This window comes from Tachyglossus aculeatus, chromosome 21 (assembly GCF_015852505.1).
Source record: "Tachyglossus aculeatus isolate mTacAcu1 chromosome 21, mTacAcu1.pri, whole genome shotgun sequence".
NCBI lineage: Eukaryota > Metazoa > Chordata > Mammalia > Monotremata > Tachyglossidae > Tachyglossus > Tachyglossus aculeatus.
The window spans coordinates 3,060,686-3,085,799 of NC_052086.1; the positions used below are offsets into that span (position 1 = coordinate 3,060,686).

General features: G+C 47.9%; 2 protein-coding genes across 4 annotated transcripts in view; one reads left to right on the top strand and one right to left on the bottom strand.

Moving 5' to 3' along the window:
• ASCC2 (activating signal cointegrator 1 complex subunit 2) overlaps positions 1-14,855 on the bottom strand; it is a 32,767-nt gene extending 17,912 nt beyond the window's left edge. The window contains exons 1-7 of one of the 3 annotated variants that reach the window (XM_038763615.1): positions 14,740-14,855; positions 12,051-12,119; positions 4,844-4,944; positions 3,526-3,684; positions 2,645-2,815; positions 1,890-2,019; positions 839-906 (exon numbers count right to left, since the gene is read on the bottom strand). In XM_038763615.1, the coding sequence (XP_038619543.1) occupies positions 839-906; positions 1,890-2,019; positions 2,645-2,815; positions 3,526-3,684; positions 4,844-4,924 (609 nt within the window). In that variant the 5' untranslated portion in view covers positions 4,925-4,944; positions 12,051-12,119; positions 14,740-14,855. Of the gene's footprint in view, positions 1-838; positions 907-1,889; positions 2,020-2,644; positions 2,816-3,525; positions 3,685-4,843; positions 4,945-12,050; positions 12,143-14,739 lie in introns of all 3 variants that reach the window. The other 2 variants (XM_038763614.1, XM_038763616.1) reach the window with 2 other exon arrangements.
• The window catches only part of LOC119941848 (periphilin-1-like), a 37,203-nt gene continuing 20,807 nt past the window's right edge, over positions 8,719-25,114 (top strand). Inside the window, exons 1-4 of the mRNA XM_038762363.1 lie at positions 8,719-8,744; positions 11,654-11,939; positions 11,972-12,222; positions 14,755-14,840. Coding sequence (XP_038618291.1) covers positions 8,719-8,744; positions 11,654-11,939; positions 11,972-12,222; positions 14,755-14,840 — 649 coding nt within the window. The remainder of the gene's footprint in view (positions 8,745-11,653; positions 11,940-11,971; positions 12,223-14,754; positions 14,841-25,114) is intronic.

Consider the following 25,114-nt stretch of genomic DNA (forward strand, 5'->3'; position numbering starts at 1 on the left):
GAGAAGTGAATATGTATATATGTATATATAAGTATATGTATATATGTTTGTACATATTTATTACTCTATTATATGTATATATGTTTGTACATATTTATTACTCTATTTTACTTGTACATATCTATTCTATTTATTTTATTTTGTTAGTATGTTTGGTTTTGTTCTCTGTCTCCCCCTTTTAGACTGTGAGCCCACTGCTGGGTAGACCCTGCCTCTATATGTTACCAACTTGTACTTCCCAAGCGCTTAGTCCGGTGCTCTGCACACAGTAAGCGCTCAATAAATACGATTGATGATGATGATGAAGCACCTGCCCAAGGTCACACGGCGGACAAGTGGCGGAGCTGGGATTAGAACCCAGGTCCTTCTGACTCCCAAGCCCCGGCTCTAGCCACTGAGCCACACTGCTCCTCAGCCCGACTGTTCTAGACCGATTTCTTCCCGCCCTCTGCCCTTGCGTCCAAGGCGGACATTTGACTGAATGTTCGATTGCCTGATTCTGATCTTCTATGCCCGCCTTCCCCGACGGCCTGGGAGCCCCTCGTGGGCAGGGCCCGTACCCCAGGTTTCTGTCGTGCCCTGCAGGTGCTCAGTACATAGGGCAGACCAGCTGGGGCTTGGCCGGGGAGGTGGGTGGCGCTGACCGTGGACTAGCTCAGGAGAGGCCGTCGGCTCGTGGCGGTTGTCCCGTTCTATTGTCCTCTCCTGAAGGCTTAGTACAGTGCTCTGCCCACAGTAAGCGCTCAATAAATACGACTGACTGACTGGAGCCGTCTTCCGCAACCGGTGCGTCCACCCTTGGCCCGTCCCCCGCCCGCCTCGGCCCTCCGGCCGGTACCTGGAGGACTGTGGGCACGGTTTCCTCCAGGTCGCTGTAGTAGCTCGCCTGCTGAACGAAGACGTTTTCTAGAAATAATAATAATTTGGGTATTTGTTAAGCGCTTACTATGTGCCAGGCACTGTACTAAGCACTGGGATGGATACGAGCAAATCCCTGAGGGCGGGGATTGTGTCTATGAACAGTACTGTTTTCTTCCAAGGACTCGGTCTGGGGCTCTTCACAGAGAAGACTAACCACCTTAGGGCAGGAATCACGTCTTTTAACTCTACAGTACTTGTTTCAAGTGCTTTGTACAGTGCTCTGCACATGGTAGACTGTTATTTCCTTGAGGGTGGGGACTCTGTCTACCTATTCTACTTTCCTCTCCCAAGCACTCAGTCTTTTCCTCATCCCCCTTTTAGACTGTGAGCCCACTGTTGGGTAGGGACTGTCTCTATATGTTGCCAACTTGTACTTCCCAAGCGCTTAGTACAGTGCTCTGCACACAGTAAGCGCTCAATAAATACGATTGATGATGATGATGATCCCCCACCCCCTTCTGCGTCGCCCTTTGCTCTTTCCCCTTCTCCCCGCCCCGCAGCACTTATGTATATATGTCATTTTATTTATTTATAGCGATGTCTGTTTATTTGTATTGATGTCTGTCTCCCCCCCCAGACTGTGAGCGCCTTGTGGGCAGGGACTGTCACTCTTTATTGCTGTATTGTACTTTCCCAAGCTCCTAGTACAGTGCTCTGCCCACAGTGAGCGCTTAATATATGTGACTGAATGAATGAATGAAGGAAGGGAGTATCACATCAATACCTCTGACTGATTGATAGACCGACTGACTGATTAGGTGCCGGAAAACAGAAAGGCCCTTTCACACTCTAAGCTAGTTCTGGGTGGGGAATGTCTTCTCTGCTGCATTGTCTTCTCCCAAGCGCTTAGTACAGTGTTCTGCACATAGGAAGCGCTCAATAAATACCACTGATGATGATGATGGAGCCTGAGAGCCCCCACCCTCCGATCCCCAGAGACGGAGCAGCCGCCCCGGGCTGGAACTGACCGATCATCTTCTGGAGCAAGGGTCCGTTGCCCTTTCCGAAGAGCACGCAGAGGTCCAACATCTTGGGGATGTCGAACAGGAAGTTATTGTACAAGATTTCCCCGAAGGCGGACGGGGAAATGAAATGATCCTGAGGGAGAAATGGATCGATTTGATCAATGGTACTTATTGAGCACTGACTTGGGCAGCTCATCTATCTATCTCATCGCCTACCTGTTGCCCACGTCCTGCCTTTGGCCTCCAACACCCTCCCTTCTCATATCCAACAGACGGTGACTACCCCGCTTCCAAGTTTTATTGAAGGCCCATCTCCTCTAAGAAGTCTTCCCAGGCTCCTGTCGTCTTCCCCCTCTCCCTTCTGCATCGCCCTGACTTGCTCCCTTCATTGAACCCCCCTTCCAGCCCCACGGCACTTTTATTATTATTATTATGGTGTTTGTTAAGCGCTATGTGCCAAGCACTGTATTAAGTGCTGGGACTTATGTCCATATCTGTCATTTAGTTCTATTAATGTCTGTCTCCTCCTCTAAACTGTAAACTCATTGTGGGCAGAGAATGAGTCTGTTTATTGCTCTACTGTCCCCTCCCAAGCGCTTAGTCCAGTGCTCTGCACACAGTAAGCGCTCAATCAATACGATTACATGAATGAAGTGCAGAGCGCTACGTCCAGCGCTTGGGAGGGTCCAACCCAACAGAGTTGGCCGATATATGCCCTGCATATATCGCAGTCCCGAGGGGTGAGGGTCGGGCCTTACTCTGGACTCCTTGTGCGTGGACATGCGGAGGAAGGTGAGGAAGACAGAGCGGTGCAGACGTCTCTGCAGGTCACCGACGGCGGGGGAAGGGGCGGCCGGGGCGTCGAACTTGCGAGGGGCCGAGCGCAGGTAGGAGTCCAGGCATTTCTGCAGGGTCTCGTCGAAGATCACCTGTGCCGACGCGGTCATGGGGTGAGGCGGGCAGGGGAAGGCACCAGCGGGACCCAGAGCGTAGTGGACCACGCCCGCCTCTGCCACTTGTCTGCTGTGTGACCTCGGACGAGTCCCTTCTTTTGCGGTATCTGTTAAGCGCTTAGTATATGCCAGGCACTGCTCTAAGCGCTGGGGTAGATACAAGGTCACCAGGCTGGACAGAGTCCCTGTCCCACATGGGGCTCCCCGTCTACACCTCCATTTTCCAGATGAGGGAACTGAGGCCCAAAGAAGTGAAGTGATCAGCTCAAGGTCGCACGGCAGACAAGGGGCGAAGCCGGGACTAGAACCCAGGTCCTTCTGACCCCCAGGCCCGGCCTTTATCCACTAGGCCAGTTCCCTCATCTGTAAAATGGGGATGAAGGCAGGGAGCCCCAAGAGGGACAGGGATTGTGTCCAACCCGATTTGCTTGTATCCACCTCAGCACTTAGCCTGCCACATAGTAAGCACTTAACAAATATATAATAAATAAATAAATGTCTCTGATCAGCTGATGACTGACATCACAAAGATGGAGCCTGCTGAGGGAGACTTAACCAGACCCCTTGGAGCCGTTTCACCTGCCAGGGGACAACTCCTGTAGGGTCACCCCAACTGACGCGCCCCTCATCCCTCCTTCCCACCCCTCCACCCGCCCCCCGGCCGGGCCCCTCGCCGCACAGGTTACCTGGCACCAGAACTGGTCGTGGGGCAGCGCCAGGAGCCAGTCAAGGTCATCGGCGATGAAGGTGGCCCTTTCCAGGAACTCTTCCACCAGGGCTGGGGTGTCGTTCTCGGGGGGCGGCTTGTACAGCACGAAATAGCGCTCCGCCTTCCGGGCCGGATGCTGCGGGGACCCAAGACCCCCGTGGGCCACCGTGCGTTACCCCACCCCACGGGGCCGGCCGGCCTTCCCTCCAGCCGGGGCCTTCAGCGGGCGGCCCACAGGGCCCCCGGCCCGGACCCTCGCCTCCCAGGGTCAAACCGTAGCCCGGATCCTCCTTCAGTCTGTGGACAGAGAGGGGATGGAGAGCCGGGAGGTCCAGGCGAGGTGGGCCGAGGGAAGGTGGAGGGAAAAGATCTCGCTTCTGGGCAAAAAGGGGCAAGCAGGCTGGCCCAGAGATCCTCCCAGTTAATAATAATAATAATAATAATAATTTATGGGTTTGGGGAGGGGGGTGGCTATGAAGGGAAGAAGGCAGCATGGCCTACTGGATAAAGCCCAGACCTGCGAGTCAGAAGGACCTAGTAACAATAACAATAATAATTGTGGTATTTGTTAAGTGCTTACTGTGTACCAGGCACTGTATTATGTGCTGGGGTAGATACAGGTAAGTCAGGTTGGGCACAGTCCCCGTCCCACGTGGGGCTCCCGGTCTCCATCCCCATTCCAGGTGAGGTAACTGAGGCACAGCAAAGTGAAGTGTGTCTTTTAGACTGTGAGCCCACTGTTGGGTAGGGACTGTCTCTATATGTTGCCAATTTGTACTTCCCAAGCGCTTAGTACAGTGCTCTGCACATAGTAAGCGCTCAATAAATACGATTGATGATGATGATGATGAAGTGACTCACCCAAGGTCACACAGCAGACAAGTGGCGGAGCCGGGATTAGAACAGATGACCTTCTGACTCAGGCCCGTGCTCCATCCACTAGGCCTTGCTGCTTCCCACAATCAATCAATTGATTGTATTTATTGAGCCCTTACTTTATGCAGGGCGCTGTACTAAGCACTTGGGAGAGAACGAGAAGGAGCGGGCCTAGCGGAAAGGGTCTGGGGGCCAGAGGACCTGGGTTCTAATCCCAGCTCTGCCACAAGACTGTGGTGTGACCTTGGGACAGTCATTTCACCTCCTCTGTCCACAGTGAGTGCTAGATAGATCTGAGTGACCGACTGACCGCCCCGAGGTGGGTACCAGGTTCCGGTGGGCGGAGCGGGGAGGGAGCTGAAGGGATGGGATCGGGAGAAATGAGCGGCCGAGGGCGGTTTTCCCGGCGGGCGACTCACCAGCGCTGGGAGAGTCCGTGGCTTTCCGGTCTTGGGGTCCTGGTCTGGGAGCTGGAGTTGATCCAGGGGCAGGGCAGGCATTGTGTCACGGGACGCGATTCCTGAACCGATTGAGACACACAGAGGTCATGGGCGGGAACGGAGGCTAGCAGGCCGGCTCGGGCGGATCGACCCCGCTCAAGCCGGAGGGACCCACGTGCGAGCCCGCTAGAAACTTCATCAGAAAACCACGGTCCGGAGACGGGCCCCAGTGAGCCCCGAACCAGTCAGGGCTCTGGTTTTTCCCAGACAATATGTCCTACTAATTCCTACTATTTCTCCTATGGCATAGTGGTAGAGCACAGGCTTGGGAATCAAAAGATCACGGGTTCTAATCCTGGCTCCGCCGCTTGTCTGCTGTGTGACCTTGGCCAAGTTACTTCATTTCTCTGGGCCTCATCTGTAAAATGGGGATAGAACCTGTGAGCCCAAAAAGGACAGGGACTGTATCCAACTCAATTTGCTTGTATCCACCCCAGTGCCTGGCACACAGAAGGCGCTTAACAAATATCATCATTATCATTACTGATTACTATCATTTGGGTATTGGTTAAGTGCTTACTATGTGTCAAGAACTGTTCTAGGCGCTGGGGTAGGGGTTGGACACAGTTTTTGTCCCACGTGGGTTGAGGAAACTGAGGTACCGAGAAGTTAAGGGACTTACCCAAGGTCACACATGAAGGAACTGGTAATGTTGGTATTAGAAACCAAGTCCTCTGACTCTGAGGCCCATGCTCTTTCCATTAGGACAGGCTGCTTCTCACTTTTGGTGTCAGTTTGGTGTCACAGAATGTGTCAGTATAAGTGCTCTGTGCATGGTAAGGGCTCAACGAATACGACTGATTGACACAGACCCCAGACTCTACCGATTGCCTGCTGTTTTACCTTGGGTATGCCACTTAACTTCTCTGTGTCTGTTCCCACTTTCCCTTAGACTGTGAGTCGCCACGTCGGGCAGGAACTGTATCAGATCTCATAATATTGCGAGAGCGCTCTGATACTCACCCCAGCCTCCCAGCTTTGAGGTAAATATTCTTCTACTTCGCAAAATTATACTACCTGAAATTTTAATGCCTGTTTTCCCCCTCCTGACGGTAACCTCCTTATGGGTGGGGATCACATCTCCCAATTCCGTTGTACGGTACTTTCCCAAACGCTCAGTTCTGGCCATCTACTTCATTAAGAAGATTAACACCATCAGTTCCTCAAAACGCCCCTACATTCCTCCATCGCCCCTCCTCTTGGTCCCCTCTTCAACTTTCCCATCCTTCCCAGCAGTATCTTCAGAGCCTCCTCTCAAGTGCCACCCCCTCCATGTGGGAATCAGACCCCATTCCTTTGCACCTTACAAAAACTCTCACCCCTTCCTTCCTTAACTACCATTTCAATCGCTCACTCTCCGACGGCTTCTTCCTCACTGCCTTCAACATGCCCATGTTTCCCCCATCCTAAAAAAAAACCCTCCCTTGACCTCACTGCGCCTTCCAGTTATGGCCCCATCTCCCTCTTCCCCTTCCTTTCTAAACTCCTGGAGTGAGTCATCTACACTCGCTGCCTCCAATTCCTCTCCTCCAACTCTCTCCTGGACCCCCTCCAATCTGGCTGCCGCCCCCTTCACTCCACTGAAACCGCCCTCTCAAAGGTCATCAGCGACCTCCTTCTTGCCAAATCCAACGGCTCCTACTCTATCCTAATCTTCCTCAACTTCTCAGCTGCCTCTGACACTGTGGACCATCCCCTTCTCCTCAATACGTTATCCAACCTTGGCTTAACTGACTCCATCCTCTTCTGGTTCTCCTCTCTCCGGCCATTCATTCTCAGTCTCCTTCTCCCCCTCCCATTCCCTAATTGTAGGGGTTCCTCAAGGGTCAGTTCTCGGTCCCCTTCTGTTCCCCATCTACACTCACTCCCTTGGTGAACTCATTCGCTCCCACAGCCCAAATCTACATCTCCTCCCCTGTTCTCTCTCCCTCCCTCCAGGCTCACATCTCCTGCTTTCAGGATATCTCCACTTGGATGTCCACCCACCACCTAAAACTCAACATGTCCAAGACAGAGCTCCCTATCTACCCCCCAAAACCTTGTCCTCAGCCGAACTTTCCCGTCACTGTCGCCGGCACAACCATCCTTCCCATCTCACAAACCCGTAACCTTGGTGTCATCCTTGACTCCGCTCCCTCATTCACCCCACATATCCAACCCCTCACCAAATCCTGTCGGTCCCACCTTCACAACAATGCCACGATCCTCCCTTTCCTCTCCATCCAAACCGCTATCGCGTTAGTACAATCGCTCACCCTGTCCCGACAGTATTACTGCACCAGCCTCCTTTCTGACCTCCCAACCTCCTGTCTCTCCCCACTTCAGTCCATACTTCACTCCACTGCCCAAATTATCTTTCTAAAGAAACTCTCTGGGCACGTCACTCCCCTCCTCAAAAATCCCCCGTGGTTCCCTATCAACCTCCGTATCGAACAAAACTCCTCGCTATTGGCTTTAAAGCTCACCAGTACCTTGACCCTTCTTACCTCACCTCCCTTCGCTCCTCCACTCACTCATTCAATCTTATTGAGAGCTTACTGTGTGCACAGCACTGTACTAAGTGCTTGGGAAGAACAATTCAGCAACAAATAGAGACAATCCCTGCCCACAACGGGCTCACAGTTTCCTTCTCCATCCCAGCCCGCACACTCCGCTCCTCTGCCGCTGCAAACCTCCTCACCGGGCCTCGTTCTCGCCTGTCCCACCGCCGACCCCTGGCCCGGTACGCTCTCCCTCCTCAAATCTGCCAACCACACTTCCCCCCTTCAAAAACCTACTGATAGCTCACCTCCTCCAAGAGGCCTTCCCAGACTAAGCTCCCCTTTTCCGCAGCTCCCTTCCACATCACCTCGACTCGCTCCCTCCCCCCCCACCCTTGTGTATAGCCATACAGATCTACAATTCTATTTATTTATACTGATGCCTGTTTACTTGTTTTGATATCTTTGCCAACTTGTACTTCCCAAGCGCTTAGTACAGTGCTCTGCACACAGTAAGCGCTCAATAAATACGATTGATGAGGATGATGATATCTGTCTCCCCCTCTCTATACTGTGAGCCTGTTGTGGGCAGGGAGTGTTCTTTCCAAGGGCTTAGAACAGTGCTCTGCACACAAGTGAGGTGACTGGCCCAAGGTCACACAGCTGACCAGCGGAGCCGGGATTGGAACCCACAACCTCTGACCCCCAGGCCTGGGCTCTTTCCACTGAGCCACGCTGCTTACTGTGTGCAGAGCACTGTATTAAGTGCTCGGGACACATTCCCCGCCCACAACGAGCTTTACAGTCTAGAAGTGGGGGGGAAATGAAGCTTAAGTCGAGAAAGAATTGAACTTTCCAAGCACTTACTACAGCGCTAAGTACCTGCTTGGTACCTGTATATATGTTTGTATGTATTTATTACTCTATTTATTTTACTTGTACATATTTATTCTATTTATTTTATTCTGTTAATATGCTTTGTTTTGTTCTCCGTCTCCCCCTTCTAGACTGTGAGCCCACTGTTGGGTAGGGACCGTCTCTAGATGTTGCCAACTTGTATATCCCAAGCGCTTAGTACAGTGCTCTGCACACAGTAAGCGCTCAATAAATACGAATGAATGGATGAATGAATGAAATGCTCAAAAAATACGGTTGAATGAATAAATGAATGAATGCCTCACATAGAGTAAGTGTTCAATAAATATCACTGGTTGCTTCTTCCACGGTTTGGTGCAGTGCTGGGCATGTAATAAGCGCTTAACAAATACCACAATTTTAAAGAAAATCTCCTTGCGAAGTCAGAAAGAAGACTCCATGGTCCTGCCTTTTTTGTTTAAACGGTATTGTGCCAGGCACTGTACTAAGCGCTGGGATAGAGAACATAGCCCCTGTCCAACATGGGGCTCCCAGTCTTAATCCCCATTTTCCAGAGGAATCAACTGAGGCCCAGAGAAGGGAAATGACTAGTCCGAGGTCACACAGCAGACAAGGGGCCGAGTCGGTATTAATAATAATAGTAATGGCATTTATTAAGCGCTTACTATGTGCAAAGCACTGTTCTAAGCGCTGGGGAGGTAACAAGGTGATCAGGTTGTCCCACGGGGGGCTCACAGTTTTAATCCCCATTTGACAGACGAGGTCACTGAGGCACAGAGAAGTGAAGTGACTTGCCCGAAGTCACACAACTGACAATTGGCAGAGCCAGGATTTGAACCCATGACCTCTGACTCCAAAGCCCGGGCTCTTGCCACTGAGCCACGCTGCTTCTCGATTAGAACCCAGGGCAGCAGCGTGGCTCAATGGAAAGAGCCCGGGCTTGGGAGTCCAGAGGTCATGGATTCTAATCCCGACTCCGCAACTCGTCAGCTGTGTGACTTAGGGCAAGTCACTTCACTTCAGGGAAGCAGCGTGGCTCAGGGGAAAGAGCAAGGGTTTGGGAGCCACGGTTGTGGGTTCTAATCCCTGCTCCGCCACTTAACAGCTGTGTGACTTGGGGCAAGTCACCTCTCTGTGCCTCAGTTTCCACATCTCTAAAATGTGGATTAAGACTGGGAGCCCCACAGGGGACAACCTGATTACCTCGTACCTACCCCAGCACTTAGAACAATCCCGGCTCCGCCACCTGTCAGCTGTGTGACTTTGGGCAAATCACTTAACTTCTCTGTACCTCAGTTACCTCATCTGTAAAACGGGGACTGTGAGCCCCACGTGGGACAATCTAATCACCTTGTATCCTTCCCAGCGCTTAGAACAGCGCTTTGCACATAGTCAGCGCTTATCAAATGCTATTATTATTATTATTATTCTCTGTACCTCAGTTCCCTCATCTGCAAAATGGGGATTAAGGCCGTGAGCCTCACGTGGGACAACCCGACTACCTTGTATCTCCCCCAGTGTTTAGAACAGTGCTTGGCACACAGTAAGCGCTTAACAAATGCCATTATTATTATAATTAAAATGGGGATTGAGACTGTGATCCCCTTGTGGGACAGGGACTGGGTCCAACCCAATTTGCTTGTAGCCACCCCAGTGTTTAGAACAGTGCTTGGCACTTAGTAAGCGCTTAACAAATACCATTACTATTATTACTACGGGAAGCAGCGTGGCTCAGTGGAAAGAGCCCGGGCTTTGGAGTCAGAGGTCATGGGTTCAAATCCCAGCTCCGCCACTTGTCAGCTGTGTGACTCTGGGCAAGTCACTTCACTTCTCTGGGCCTCAGTTCCCTCATCTGTAAAATGGGGATGAAGATTGTGAGCCCACCTGATCACCCTGTAACCGCCCCCCCCAGCCCTTAGAACAGTGCTTTGCACGTAGTAAGTGCTTAGTAAATAAATGCCATTATTATTATTCTCTGGACCTCAGTTCCCTCATCTGGAAAATGGGGATTAAGACTGTGAGCCCCCCGTGGGACAACCTGATCACGCTGTAACCTCCCCAGCGCTTACAACAGTGCTTTGCACATAGAAAACGCTTAATAAATGCCATTATTATTATTATTATTAAAATGGGGATTGAGAATGTGAGCCCCCTGTGGGACAACCTGATCACCTTGTAACCTCCCCAGCGCTTAGAACAGTGCTTTGCACATAGTAAGCGCTTAATAAATGCCATCATTATTATTATTGTAATTAAAATGGGGATTGAGACTGTGAGCCCCTTGTGGGACAGAGCCTCTGTCCAACCCGATTTGCTTGTAACCACCCCAGCACTTAGTACAGTACTTTCCACATAGTAAGCGCTTAATAAATTCCATCATCATTATTATTATAATTAAAATGGGGATTGAGACTGTGAGCCCCTTGTGGGATGGGGACTGGGTCCAACCGATTTGCTTGTAACCACCCCAGCTCTTAGTACAGTGCTTGGTACACAATAAGCGCTTAACAAATACCATTACTACTATAATTAAAATGGGGATTGAGACTGTGAGCCCCTTGTGGGATGGGGACTGTGTCCCACCCGATTTGCTTGTAACCGCCCCAGCGCTTAGTACAGTGCTTGGCATGCAGTAAGCGCTTAATACCATTATTATTATAATTAAAATGGGGATTGAGACTGTGAGCCCCTTGTGGGACAGGGACTGTGTCCAACCCGATTTGCTTGTAACCGCCCCACCGCTTAGTACAGTGCTTGGCACGCAGTAAGCGCTTAACAAATACCATTATTATTATAATTAAAATGTGGATTGAGACTGTGAGCCCCTTGTGGGACGGGGACTGGGTCCAACCGATTTGCTTGTAACCGCCCCGGCGCTTAGTACAGTGCTTGGCACGCAGTAAGCGCTTAACAAATACCATTATTATTATAATTAAAATGGGGATTGAGACTGTGAGCCCCTTGTGGGACGGGGACTGTGTCCCACCCGATTTGCTTGTAACCACCCCAGCGCTTAGTACAGTGCTTGGCACGCAGTAAGCGCTTAATACCATTATTATTATAATTAAAATGGGGATTGAGACTGTGAGCCCCTTGTGGGACGGGGACTGGGTCCAACCCAACTTGCTTGTAACCGCCCCAGCACTTAGTACAGTGCTTGGCACGCAATAAGCACTTAACAAATACCATTATTATTATAATTAAAAAGGGGATTGAGACTGTGAGCCCCTTGTGGGACGGGGACTGGGTCCAACTGATTTGCTTGTAACCACCCCAGCACTTAGTACAGTGCTTGGCACGCAGTAAGCGCTTAACAAATACCATTACTATTATAATTAAACGAATTATAACGAATTCGTCTAAACGAATTAAGACGAAAAAGCTTCTACTCTTCTCATTACACGAGAGAGCGGTCTCCTCATAAAAGAGACGCTCCTTTCTTCAGGGAATCACCCGTAAGCCGAAAAGACTCCCCTCATAGCAGATCTGGCTCCAGCGTCAGCAGTAGAAGCTATTCTCCGGAAAGAAGCAAAAGTTATTCTTTCCACCAGTCGCAGCATAGCAGAAATAAGGATGGGCCTTCCGTAACGTCGTTAAAGGCATCAAGGGATACATCGCCTTCAAGCTCTACCACAGTTGCTTCTTCAAAGGCTGGGGATGTCACGGAGTCCCAGAGACAAGCACCCAAGAGGCCGGTGAAAAAGAGCTTGCTGAAGCTGCAAAAAAGTGGGCTGCTGAAAAATTGGAGAAAACTGATGAGGGCAACTTACCTGAAATTTCGGAATACGAAGCCGGATCCTCTGCCGTGCTGCACAGTGACCAACCAGGAGAGGCAAAGACTAATGTAACGGAGGGCACAGAACTGTCGGAGGACAAACAGGGTACTGAGCGCTCAAAAGCAATATCATCAAAAATCAGAGAGGTTGAGGAGAGCTTCCTGAGGCCTCACTGACTCGATTGTCTACGCAACCGACAGACTGTAGCCAGAGTCTTCAGACTCGGATGGATTTATAATAATAATGACATTTATTAAGCACTTACTATGTGCAAAGCACTGTTCTAAGCGCCGGGGAGGTTTCAAGGTGATCAGGTTGTCCCACAGGGGGCTCACAGTCTTAATCCCTATTTTACAGATGAGGTAACTGAAGCCCAGAGAAGTTAAGTGACCTGCCCAAAGTCACCCAGCTGACAATTGGCGGAGCCGGGGTTTGAACTCATGACCTCTGACTCCAAAGCCCGGGCTCTTTCCACTGAGCCACGCTGCTTCTCTGGGCACATTAAATCCTACTCCCTCCTACGTAGACTGGGAGTCTCATGCAGGATGGGAGCTGTGTCCAACCTGATTACCTTCTTGAATGGGGGACAGAAGCTCTATGTGTTTGATCAGGTTTTGCCCTGTATATTTGCCCTATATATTTCCCTTCTAGACTGTGAGCCCGCTGTTGGGTAGGGACCATCTTATATGTTGCCAACTTGTACGTCCCAAGCGCTTAGTACAGCGCTCTGCACGCAGTAAGTGCTCAATAAATACGATTGATTGATTGATCAATACGATTGATTGAGGGCTCACCTCAAACCCCTCCATCCCCTGCCTTACCTCCTTCCCTTCCCCACAGCACCTGTATATCAATCAATCAATCGTATCTATTGAGCGCTTACTGTGTGCAGAGCACTGTACTAAGCACTTGGGAAGTACAAGTTAGCAACATATGGAGACAGTCCCTACCCAATGTACATATGTTTGTCCGTATTTATTACTCTATTTATTCATTTATTTACTTGTACATATTTATTCTATTTATTTTATTCTGTTAACATGTTTTGTTTTGTCGTCTGTCTCCCCCTTCTAGACTGTGAGCCCGCTGTTGGGTGGGGACCGTCTCTAGATGTTGCCAACTTGCCCTTCCCAAGCGCTTAGTCAATCAATCAATCAATCAATCGTATTTATTGAGCGCTTACTGTGTGCAGAGCACTGGACTAAGCGCTTGGGAAGTACAAGTTGGCAACATAGAGAGACAGTCCCTACCCAGCAGTGGGCTCACAGTCTAAAAGGGGGAGACAGAGAACAAAACCAAACATACTAACAAAATAAAATAAATAGAATAGATATGTACAAATAAAATAGAGTAATAAATCTGTACAAACATATATACATATATACAGGTGCTGTGGGGAAGGGAAGGAAGTAAGATGGGGGGATGGAGAGGGGGACGAGGGGGAGAGGAAGGAAGGGGCTCAGTCTGGGAAGGCCTCCTGGAGGAGGTGAGCTCTCAGTAGGGCCAGTGCTCTGCACACAGTAAGCGCTTAATAAATACGGTTGAATGAATGAACCCGATTTGCTTGTAACTGCCCCAGCGCTTAGTACAGTGCTTGGCACATAGTAAGCGCTTAACAAAGACCAATATTATTATTATTATTATTATTTTTATTATTATTAGGTCAATCAATCAATCAATCAATAGTATTTATTGAGCGCTTACTGTGTGCAGAGCACTGGACTAAGCGCTTGGGAAGTACAAGCTGGCAACATATAGAGACAGTCCCTATCCAACAGTGGGCTCACAGTCTAGAAAGGGGAGACAGAGAGCAAAACCAAACATACTAACAAAATAAAATAAATAGAATAGATATGTACAAATAAATAGAGAAATAAATATGTACAAACATATATACAGGTGCTGTAGGGAAGGGAAGGAGGTAAGATGGGGAGATGGAGAGGGGGACGAGGGGGAGAGGAAGGAAGGAAGTCTTTTAGACTGTGAGCCTAACAGTCTAAAATACATTTTAAAATAGGTTTTACGTGTTAATACGTTTTGTTTTGTTGTCTCTAGACTGTGAGCCCGCTGTTGGGTAGGGACCGTCTCTATATGTTGCCAACTTGTACTTCCCAAGCGCTTAGTACCGTGCCCTGCACACAGTAAGTGCTCAATAAATACGGTTCTAATTATTTTATTTTGTTAATACGTTTTGTTTTGTTGTCTCTAGACTGCGAGCCCGCTGCTGGATAGGGACAGTCGCTCTATGTTGCCAACTTGTACTTCCCAAGCGCTTAGTCCAGTGCTCTGCCCACAGTAAGCGCTCAATAAATACGACTGATGATGAAGGGGCTCAGTCTGGGAAGGCCTCCCGGAGGAGGTGAGCTCTCAGTAGGGCCAGTGCTCTGCACACCGTAAGTGCTCAATGAATACGGTTGAATGAATGAACCCTTTTTGCCTGTAACCGCCCCAGCGCTTAGTACAGTGCTTGGCACATAGTAAGCGCTTAACAAAGGCCACTGTTATTATTATTATTATTTTTGTCATCATCATCATCATCAATCGTATTTACTGAGCGCTTACTATGTGCAGAGCACTGGACTAAGCGCTTGGGAAGTACAAATTTTATTATTTTATTATTATTAGGTTCTTTTGAGTCCCAGGCCCGGGCTCTTCCCACCGGCCTTGCCCCTCCCCCGCTCACCGGCGTCCGCTGGAGATCAGTTGGGGCCCGGGAGGAGGGGACGCCGGCGGACAGCTCGGAGGAGGCGGCAGCGGCTGTCCATCATTTGGCCGGGGTCAAAGGTCAGTTCCGCCACGCAGGACCAGAGCGGAAGGAACTCGGCGCAGGCGCACGAGGAGCCGCTCCCTCCTCCCCTCGCGTAGCCCCGCCCCCCGAACCGTCAAGCCACGCCCCTTTCTCCCAGAATTCCACCCGCCACCCCCTGAAGCCACGCCCCTTCCTCCCAATCAATCACTCAATCCTATTTATTGAGCGCTTACTGTGTGCAGAGCACTGTACTAAGCGCTTGGGAAGTCCAAGTTGGCAACATATGGAGACGGTCCCTACCCAACAGCGGGCTCACAGTCTAGAAGGGGGAGACAGGGAACAAAACCAAACATATTAACAAAATAAAATAAATAGTCCCTACCCAACAGTGGGCTCACAGTCTGGAAGGGGGAGACAGAGAACAAAACCAAATATAATAACAAAATAAAATAAATAGTCCCTACCCAACAGTGGGCTCACAGTCTAGAAGGGGGAGACAGGGAACAAAACCAAACATATTAACAAAATAAAATAAATAGTCCCTACCCAACAGTGGGCTCACAGTCTGGAAGGGGGAGACAGGGAACAAAACCAAACATATTAACAAAATAAAATAAATAGTCCCTACCCAACAGTGGGCTCACAGTCTAGAAGGGGGGGACAGAGAACAAAACCAAATATATTAACAAAATAATAAAATAAATAGAATAGATATGGACAAGCAAAATAAATTAACAGAGTAATAAATATGTACAAACATATATAGAGAAGCAGCGTGGCTCAGTGGAAAGAGCCCGGGCTTTGGAGTCAGAGGTCATGGGTTCAAACCCCGGCTCTGCCACTTGTCAGCCATGTGACTTTGGGCAAGTCATTTCACTTCTCTGGGCCTCAGTTACCTCATCTGTAAAATGGGGATTAAGCCCATGAGCCCCACGTGGGACAACCTGATCACCGTGTATCCTCCCCAGCGCTTAGAACAGTGCTTTGCACATAGTAAGCGCTTAACAAATGCCAATTATTATTATTATTATTATTATTAAAAGGGGGAGACAGAACAAAACCAAACATACTAACAAAATAAAATCAATAGAATAGATATGTACAAGTAAAATAAATAGAGTAGTAAATATGTACAAACATATATACATATATACAGGTGCTGTGGGGAAGGGAAGGAGGTAAAATGGGGGGGATGGAGAGCGCTCGTATTTATTGAGCGCTTACTGTGTGCAGAGCACGGTACTAAGCGCTTGGGAAGTACAAGTTGGCAACATAGAGAGACGGTCCCTACCCAACAGCGGGCTCACAGTCTAGAGACAACAAAACAAAACGTATTAACAAAATAAAATAATAAGAACCGTATTTATTGAGCGCTTACTGTGTGCAGGGCGCTGTACTAAGCGCTTGGGAAGTACAAGTTGGCAACATAGAGAGACGGTCCCTACCCAACAACGGGCTCACAGTCTAGAGACAACAAAACAAAACGTATTAACAAAATAAAATAATTAGAACCGTATTTATTGAGCGCTTACTGTGTGCAGGGTGCTGTAGTAAGCGCTTGGGAAGTACCAGTTGGCAACATATCAATCAATCAATCATATTTATTGAGCGCTTACTGTGTGAAGAGCGCTGTACTAAGAGCTTGGGAAGTACAAGTTGGCAACATATCAATCAATCGTATTTATTGAGCGCTTACTATGTGCAGAGCACTGTACTAAGCGCCTGGGAAGTACAAATTGGCAACATATACAGACAGTCCCTACCCAACAGTGGGCTCACAGTCTAAAAGGGGGAGACAGAGAACAAAACCAAACATACTAACAAAATAAAATAAATAGAATAGATATGTACAAGTAAAATAAATAAATAGAGTAATAAATATGCACAAACATATATACATGTGCTGTGGGGAAGGGAAGGAGGTAAGGTGGGGGGGATGGAGAGGGGGAAGCACGCGCAGTGAAGGCTGGCCCACCACAAGGGAAATTGAGGCTTCCCACTTCCCCCCTCACATGGTTTTCTGGAAGCCTGGCCGCTTGCTTTCCCTGTTCTTCCATGTTAGGACCTGTTCCACAGCTTTCCCTCTGCGTAGTGAGTGGCTAGAGCCCAGGCCTGCAAGTCAGAAGGTCATGGGTTCTAATCCCAGCTCTGCCATTTGTCTGCTGGGTGTCCTTGGGGAAGTCACTTCAGTTCTCGGGGCCTAAGTGACCTCATCTGTACAGTGCGGTTTGAGACTGTGAGCCCTTCTAGACTGTAAACCAGTTGTGGGCAGGTAGTCTCTCTATTGCTGAACTGTACTTTCCAAGTGATGATGATGATGGCATTTGTTAAGCGCTTACTATGTGCAAAGCACTGCTCTAAGCGCTGGGGAGGATACAAGGTGATCAGGTTGTCATTCATTCATTTAATCATATTTATTGAGCACTTACTGTGTGCAGAGCACTGTACTAAGCGCTTGGGAAGTACAAGTCGGCAACACATAGAGACGGTCCCTACCCAACAGCGGGCTCACAGTCTAGAAGGGAATAATGATGGCATTTATTAAGCGCTTACTATGTGCAAATCACCGTTCTAAGCGCTGGGGATTACAAGATGATCAGGTTGTCCCACAGGGGGCTCATAGTCTTCATCTCCATTTTACAGATGAGAGGGAACTGAGGCACAGAGAAGTTAAGTGACTTGCCCAAAGTCACACAGCTGACAAGCGGTGGAGCCGGGATTTGAGTGCTTAGTACGGCACTCAATAAATATGACTGAATGAATGAATGATTTGCTTGTATCCACAGAGAAGTTAAGTGACTTGCCCAAAGTCACACAGCTGACAAGCGGTGGAGCCGGGATTTGAGTGCTTAGTACGGCACTCAATAAATACGACTGAATGAATGAATGATTTGCTTGTATCCACCCCAGCACTTAGAATAGTGCCTGGCACATAGTCAGTGCTTAATAAATACCATAATTATTAATTATTATTTTTTTTATCCCAAAAGGAAAAGGCAGTAAGTCAGTTCCCAGGCCAAAATGGACTGGCAAAGGGGAAATGACCCAACTGAGAGAGTGGTGCTTCCCTGCCTAATAACAACAATAATGGATTTAAGAGCTATGTGCCAAGCACTGTACTAAGCGCCAGGGTGGGTACAAGCAAATTAGGTTGGACACATTCCCTGTCCCACATGGGGCTCACAGTCTCCATCCCCATTTACAGATGAGGGAACTGAGGGAGGCACAGAGAAGTAAAGTGACTTAACCAAGGACACACAGCAGACAGTTGGCAGAAGTAGGATTAGAACCCATGACCTTCTGATTCCCAGGCCCATGTTCTCTGTCTGGTGCTTAAGAATACAGAGTACCTGCTGTGCTGAGCTCACCTCCCCCTGTAGGGATGGAGTTTCCTGCTTGTTGTGGCCGGCAGCCTGGGTAGAGGAATTGATTATAGTGCCAGTGGCTTGCCCAGTGCCACTCTCACCCTCCCATCCCTGTCAGTCCCGCTGGGGAATATGGAGCAGACCAGTTTGAGCTCCAAGTGTTTGCCCTTATTCATTCAATCGTATTTATTGAGCGCTTACTGTGTGCTGAGCACTGTACTAAGCGCTTGGGAAGTACAAGTTGGCAACATATAAAGACGGTCCCCACCCAACGGTCCAGGTGGCTGGAACAGAGGGGGCAAATGGAGAACCGATTCCGGACCCCCTCATTCGTCCTTCCACAGGCCGTCCTCAGTCGAGTGTATCCTGTCTTTTGGGAGAAGGAATATTTAAGGGTAAGCAGTTTTCTAGAGTGTATATTATGTCTTTTGCCGAGAAGCAGCGTGGCCTAGTGGATAGAACAAGGGCCTGAGAGTCAGAAGGACCTGGGTTCTAAGCCAGCGCTTAGTACAGTGCTCTGCACACAGAAAGCGCTCAATAAATACGATTGACTGAAAGAATGATTAAGCCTGGCTCTGCCCCGTCTGCTGTGTGACCTTGGGCAAGTTGCTTCACTTCTCCGGGCCTCAAGTCCCTCACCCTTATCCTCTAGACTGTGAGCTCATTATGGGCAGGAATATGTCTGTTTGTTCTTGTATTGTACTCTCCCAAACGCTTAGTACAGTGATGATGATGATGGCGGCATTTATTAAGCGCTTACTATGCGCAAAGCACTGTTCTAAACGCTGGGAAGGTTACAAGGTGATCAGGTTGTCCCAAAGGGGGCTCACAGTCTTCATCCTCATTTTACAGATGAGGTAACTGAGGCACAGAGAAGTGACTTGCCCAAAGTCACACAACTGACAATTGGCAGAGCCGGGATTTGAACCCATGACCTCTGACTCCAAAGCCCGGGCTCTTTCCACTGAGCCACGCAGTGCTTTGCACAGAGTAAGTGCTCAATAAATACGAATGAATGAATGGGATTAAGACTGTGAGTCCCATGGGGGACAGGGGCTGTGTCCATCCTGATTTGCTTGTCTCCACCCTGGAGCTTAGTACAGTGCCTGGCACATAGCAAGCACTTAAATACCACAGTGATTATAATTATTACAAATGTGACACAACATAATGTAATCATTTCCTCAAACCTCGGGAAGACCGTGGTGGCTTCTCTGTAGTGGCCACAGTTGGGACTGTGGATTCTGAACTGTGAGAAGCCTGGAATTTTGCTGCCACAATCAATCAATCGTATTTATTGAGCGCTTACTGTGTGCAGAGCGCTGTACTAAGCACTTGGGAAGTACAAATTGGCAACACATAGAGACGGTCCCTACGCAACAGTGGGCTCACAGTCTAGAAGGGGGAGACAGAGAACAAAACAAAACATATTAACAAAATAAAATAAATAGAATAGATATGGACAAGTAAAATAAATAGAGTAATAGTACAGCCACAGTATAGCCACAGTACCTTATCAATCAGTGGTATTTATTGAACACTCACTGTGGGCAGAGCAATGTACTAAACCATTGAGAATGGAGTTGTTACATGCGATCCCTGCCCACAGGGAGTTTATAATCTTCAGAGGAGTTTATAGATTACAGTTTATAATCTATAATATATTATTATATATTATATATTTATAATCTATAATAGATTATATATTATATATTTATAATCTATAATAGATTATAGTTTATAGATTACAGTCCGCGGGCTACCCTGCTGATCTTTGTTTTTGTCTTCATGATTTCTTCCGTGTTTTATCTCCCCAAATATATCTGTCCCAGACTAAGCCCCCCTTTTCCTCATTCATTCAATTGTATTTATTAAGCACTTATTTGTGTGCAGAGCACTGTACTAAGCACTTGGCAAAGTACAATACAATATTTATTTTATTTATTTATTTATTTATTTTACTTGTACATATCTATTCTATTTATTTTATTTTGTTAGTATGTTTGGTTTTGTTCTCTGTCTCCCCCTTTTAGACTGTGAGCCCACTGTTGGGTAGGGACTGTCTCTATATGTTGCCAACTTGTACTTCCCAAGCGCTTAGTACAGTGCTCTGCACACAGTAAGCGCTCAATAAATACGATTGATTGATTGATACAATAAACAGCCAAAAGGACGTCTCCAAGCCCACACAAACACTACTCATAGTGCTGCTTTGGTTGTTACTCCTGGTGCTATTTTTTGTTTGTTTTTTTTCCTCCACTGACAGGGTGGCTCAGTGGAAAAAGCACAGGCTTTGGAGTCAGAGGTCATGGGTTCAAATCCCGCTTTGCCCATTGTCAGCTGTGTGACTTTGGGCAAGTCACTTAACTTCTCCGTGCCTCTGTTACCTCATCTGTAAAATGGGGATTAAGACTGTGAGCCCCCCGTGGGACAACCTGATCACCTTGTAACCTCCCCAGGGTTTAGAACAGTGCTTTGCACATAGTAAGCGCTTAATAAATGCTATCATTATTATTACTATTCTTAAAAAAAAGTCTCCCCCATGATTGCAGTATGTTAGGGTGGCTTTTCTCTGGCAGTTGAAGCTCTGTTTTCTTCTGGGATTTAGTGTTCTCTGAAGCTTTAAATATGAATGAATGAGTCACTATTCCCTTTTCCACCTTTTTATTTTTAGATTGAGAGTCCCCTGAGGGATAGGAGCCATGTCTAATTCCCACGGGACATTCTTTCCCAGCACCGCTCTGCACACAGTAATAGCTTCATAAATACTATCACTACTACTAATTGGCAGCTAAGAGAAGCAGCAGAGTGTAAGGATATGTACAAAAAGGGTTGTGGGAGTTGGGTGAGTATAAAAGTACTTTGGGAGTACTTAGTACAGTGCTCTGCACACAGTAAGCGCTCAATAAATATGATTGATGATGATGATGATGGGAGCATGGATCCGAGAGCTAAGGGAGAATAGAAGGGAGATTAAAAGTTTGTCGGGGAAGGCTCTAGATTGTAATAAGCTCATGAGGGCTACCAATTCAGTTACAGTGTACTTTCCCAAGTGAATAGAACAGTGCTCTGCCCACAGGAAGCGATCAATAAGTAAGATTGATTGCGATAATTTTATCAGGGCTTTGAAGATGGGGAAAGCGGTGGTCTGTCGGATGTGAAGCAGCGTGGCTCAGTGGAAAGAGCACGGGAGTCAGATGTCATGGGTTCAAATCCCAGCTCTGCCACTTGTCAGCTATGTGACTTTGGGCAAGTCACTTCATCTCTCTGTGCCTCAGTTACCTCGTCTATAAAATGGGGATTAAGATTGTAAGCCCCACGTGGGGCAACCTGATCACCTGGTATCTCCCCCAGCACTTAGAACAGTGATTTGCACGTAGTAAGTGCTTAATGCCAATATTATTATTATTATTATTATTATTATGTGAAGAAGTAGGGAGTTCCGGGCCTGAGGGAGGATGTGAGTGAGGTGTTGGAGGTGAGAGAGTAAAGTCTATGGTCCATTAAGAAAGTTGGCGTTAGAGGAGTGTAGTGTGAGGGCTGGATGGTAATAGGAGATTATCAAGGTTAGGTAAGACCCAGCCCTCACGCTTTGCTCCTTTAATGCCAGCCTTCCTCACTGCCTCCATCTTCTCTATCTCACCACCAACCCCTTGTCCATGTCCCGCCTCTGGCTTGGAATGCCCTCCCTCAAATTCGACAGGCAATGACTCTCCCCACCCTCAAAACCCCACTGTTGGGTTGGGACCGTCTCTATATGTTGCCAACTTGTACTTCCCAAGCGCTTAATATAGTGCTCTGCACACAGTAAGCACTCAATAAATACGATTGATTGATTGATTATGGAAGGCCCATCTCCTCCAGGTGGTCTTCCCCGACTAAGCCCCCCTTTCCTCTTCTCCCACTCCCTTCTGCGTCTCCCTGACTTGCTCCCTTCTTTCTTGTTCTTTCCTCCTCTCAGCCTCAGAGCACTTATGTACATATCCCCCCCCTTTTAGACTGTGAGCCCACTGTTGGGTAGGGACTGTCTCTATATGTTGCCAATTTGTACTTCCCAAGCGCTTAGTACAGTGCTCTGCACACAGTAAGTGCTCAATAAATACGATTGATGATGATGATGATGATATCTGTCATTTATTTGTTTATATTCATGTTTGTCTCCACCCAGACTATAAACTCACTGTGGGCAGGCAATCTGTCCATTGTTGTATTGTACTCTCCTGAGCTCTGCACACAGTAAGCACTCCGTAAATAAGATCAAATGACTTGAATGAATTGATGAGAACCAACCTAGTACCTTGAATCAATCAATTGTATTTATTGAGCGCTTACTGTGTGAAGCACTGTACTAAACCCTTGGGAGAGTTCAACACAATACACAACAGTCACATTCCCTGCCCAAAAGAAGCTCACAGTTTAGAGGGGGAAACAGACATTAATATACATAAATTACAGATATATTCATACACGCTGCGGATGTGCATATGTGCTTGAAGCTGTTAAGGAGGAGAGTTTCTAGTCTGGTCTGTAAAGCCCCCAAATAGTGACTTTCTTTCCTTTTCAGGTCCCCCCCCTCGCCCCCATACACACCCCCTAAAATCCGCACCCCCATTTCGCCCCCACACTCACCGAACAGGGCAGGCGAGGTTAAGTAATGTTTAATTGCTAGAGAAGAGGAACTTGAATTTCAGGGAGCAGCTGCTGTCAGAGTCACGTGTACCCCTGAAACAAAGGAAAATGCGATGGACACACCTTCTCTCTCGTTCAGAATGGGCAGTCCAGTTCCCTCGGCCTCCTCTGACTCGGTTTTAACCTGCTTTATTTTTTATTCATTCATTCACTCATTCAGTCGTATTTATTGAGTGCTTACTGGGTGCAGAGCACTATACTAAGCTCTTGTAAAGTACAATTCAGCAATAGAGACAATCCCTCCTTACGCGGGCTTTCAGTCTAGAAGAGAGGAGGCAAACAGAACAAGTAAACAGGCATCAGTATAAATAGAATTATGGATAAATACACATCAAAACAAGTATACGGTCATCAATATAAATAGAATTATAGATATGTGCATTTATACCCAAGTGCTGTGGGCCGGAGAGAGGAGGTGGAGCAAAGGAAGAGAATCGGGGAGACGCAGAGGGGAAAGGGGGCTGAGGAAAGGGGGGCTCAGTCTGGGAAGGCCTCTTGGAGGAGGTGAGCCTTCATTAGGGCTTTGAAGGGGGGAGAAGAGTGATTGTTTGGCAGACGTGAGGAGGGAGGGTGTTTCAGGCCAGAGGAAGGACAAGGGTCAGGGGTCGACGGTGGGACAAGTGAGATGGAGGCCCAGTGAGAAGGTTAGCGGCACCAGAGGAGCGGAGCATGCGGGCTGGGATGGAGAAGGAGAGAAGGAAGGTGAGGTAAAAAGGGGCAAGGGGATGGACAGCTTTGAAGCCGATAGTGAGGAGTTTTTATTTCCCTGAGCGTCTGTCCGTAGCACTTAAGCATACTCAGTAAGTATTTTACTTATTTATGCATCTTCTCATCTTTCCAAACTCTGGCTGTTACCAGTTGTCTCAATCAATCAATCAATCGTATTTATTGAGCGCTTACTGTGTGCAGAGCACTGTACTAAGCGCTTGGGAAGTACAAGTTGGCAACATGTAGAGACGGTCCCTACCCAACAGCGGGCTCACAGTCTGGAAGGGGGAGACGGAGAACAAAACAAAATGTATTAACAAAATAAAATAAATAGAACAGATTTATTTTACAAGTAAAATAAATAGAGTAATAAATACGTACAAACACATATACAGGACTCTCTCTGGGCTTCCTCCTTGCTCCCCTATTTGAAAATAATTTGTGTCTGTCCCCCTACCATTTATGAAACGTATCTCTATATTCGATTACTTCCTCCTATCTGTAATTTATTTTAATATCGCCACCCTGGGCTAGATTGTAAAGTCTCTGAGGGCCAGGAGATGCAATAGGTCTAATTCTATCGTACTTTTCTGAGGACTCAGTACAGTGCTCTGCTCACAGGAGCTCAATAAGTACTATTGATTGATTGATTGATTGGGGAGGTGTCCTTTATTTTTAAGGAGGCAGCGTGGCCTACTGGAAAGAGCACGTGCCCAGGAGTTAGGAGAGCTGAGTCTGGTCTAATCAATCAGTGGTATTTATTGAGTGCTTAGTGTGCTCAGAGCACTGTACTAAGCACTTGGGAATAATAATAATAATAATAGTACTTTGGTATTTAAGCACTTACTATGTGCCAAGCACTGTTCTATGCACTGGCGATGAAACAAAGTAATCGGGTTGTCCCATGTGGAGATCACAGTCTTAATACACGTTTTACAGATGAGGTGACAGAAGCACAGAGAAGTGAAGTGGTTTGCCCAGGGTCACACAGCAGACAGTTGGCAGAGCCAGGATTAGAACCCACGTCCTCTGACTCCCAAGCCCATGCTCTTTCCGCTAAGCCACAGTACAAAAAAATTAGCAGCTATGTTCCCTGTCCATAATGAGTTTACAGCCTAATGCAAGACTTTGGACAAGTCACTTCCCCTCTCTGGGGCTCAGTTCCCTCATCTATAAAATGGGGATGAGCTGGAGAAGCGGCATGGCCTAGTGGAAAGAGCCCAGGCCAGGGAATCAGAGACCCTGGTTTCTAATCCGAACTCTGCCACTCGTGTGCTGTGGTGACCTTGGGTGAGTCACTTCACTCCTCTGGGCCTCAGTTGCCACATCTATAAAATGGAGATTCAATCCCTGTCCTCCTACTTAGACTGTGAGCCCCATATGGGGACCCACTTATCTACTATCTACCCCAGCGCTTAGTACATTGCTTGGAACATAGTAAGCGCTTAAATATTCTACGTCCTGTTAGTCGCCAGCCTGAGAACACCCCCCGCGCCCCGGGACGGCAGCGTGGCCCAGTGGAAAGAGCCCAGAGGACCTGTGTTCTG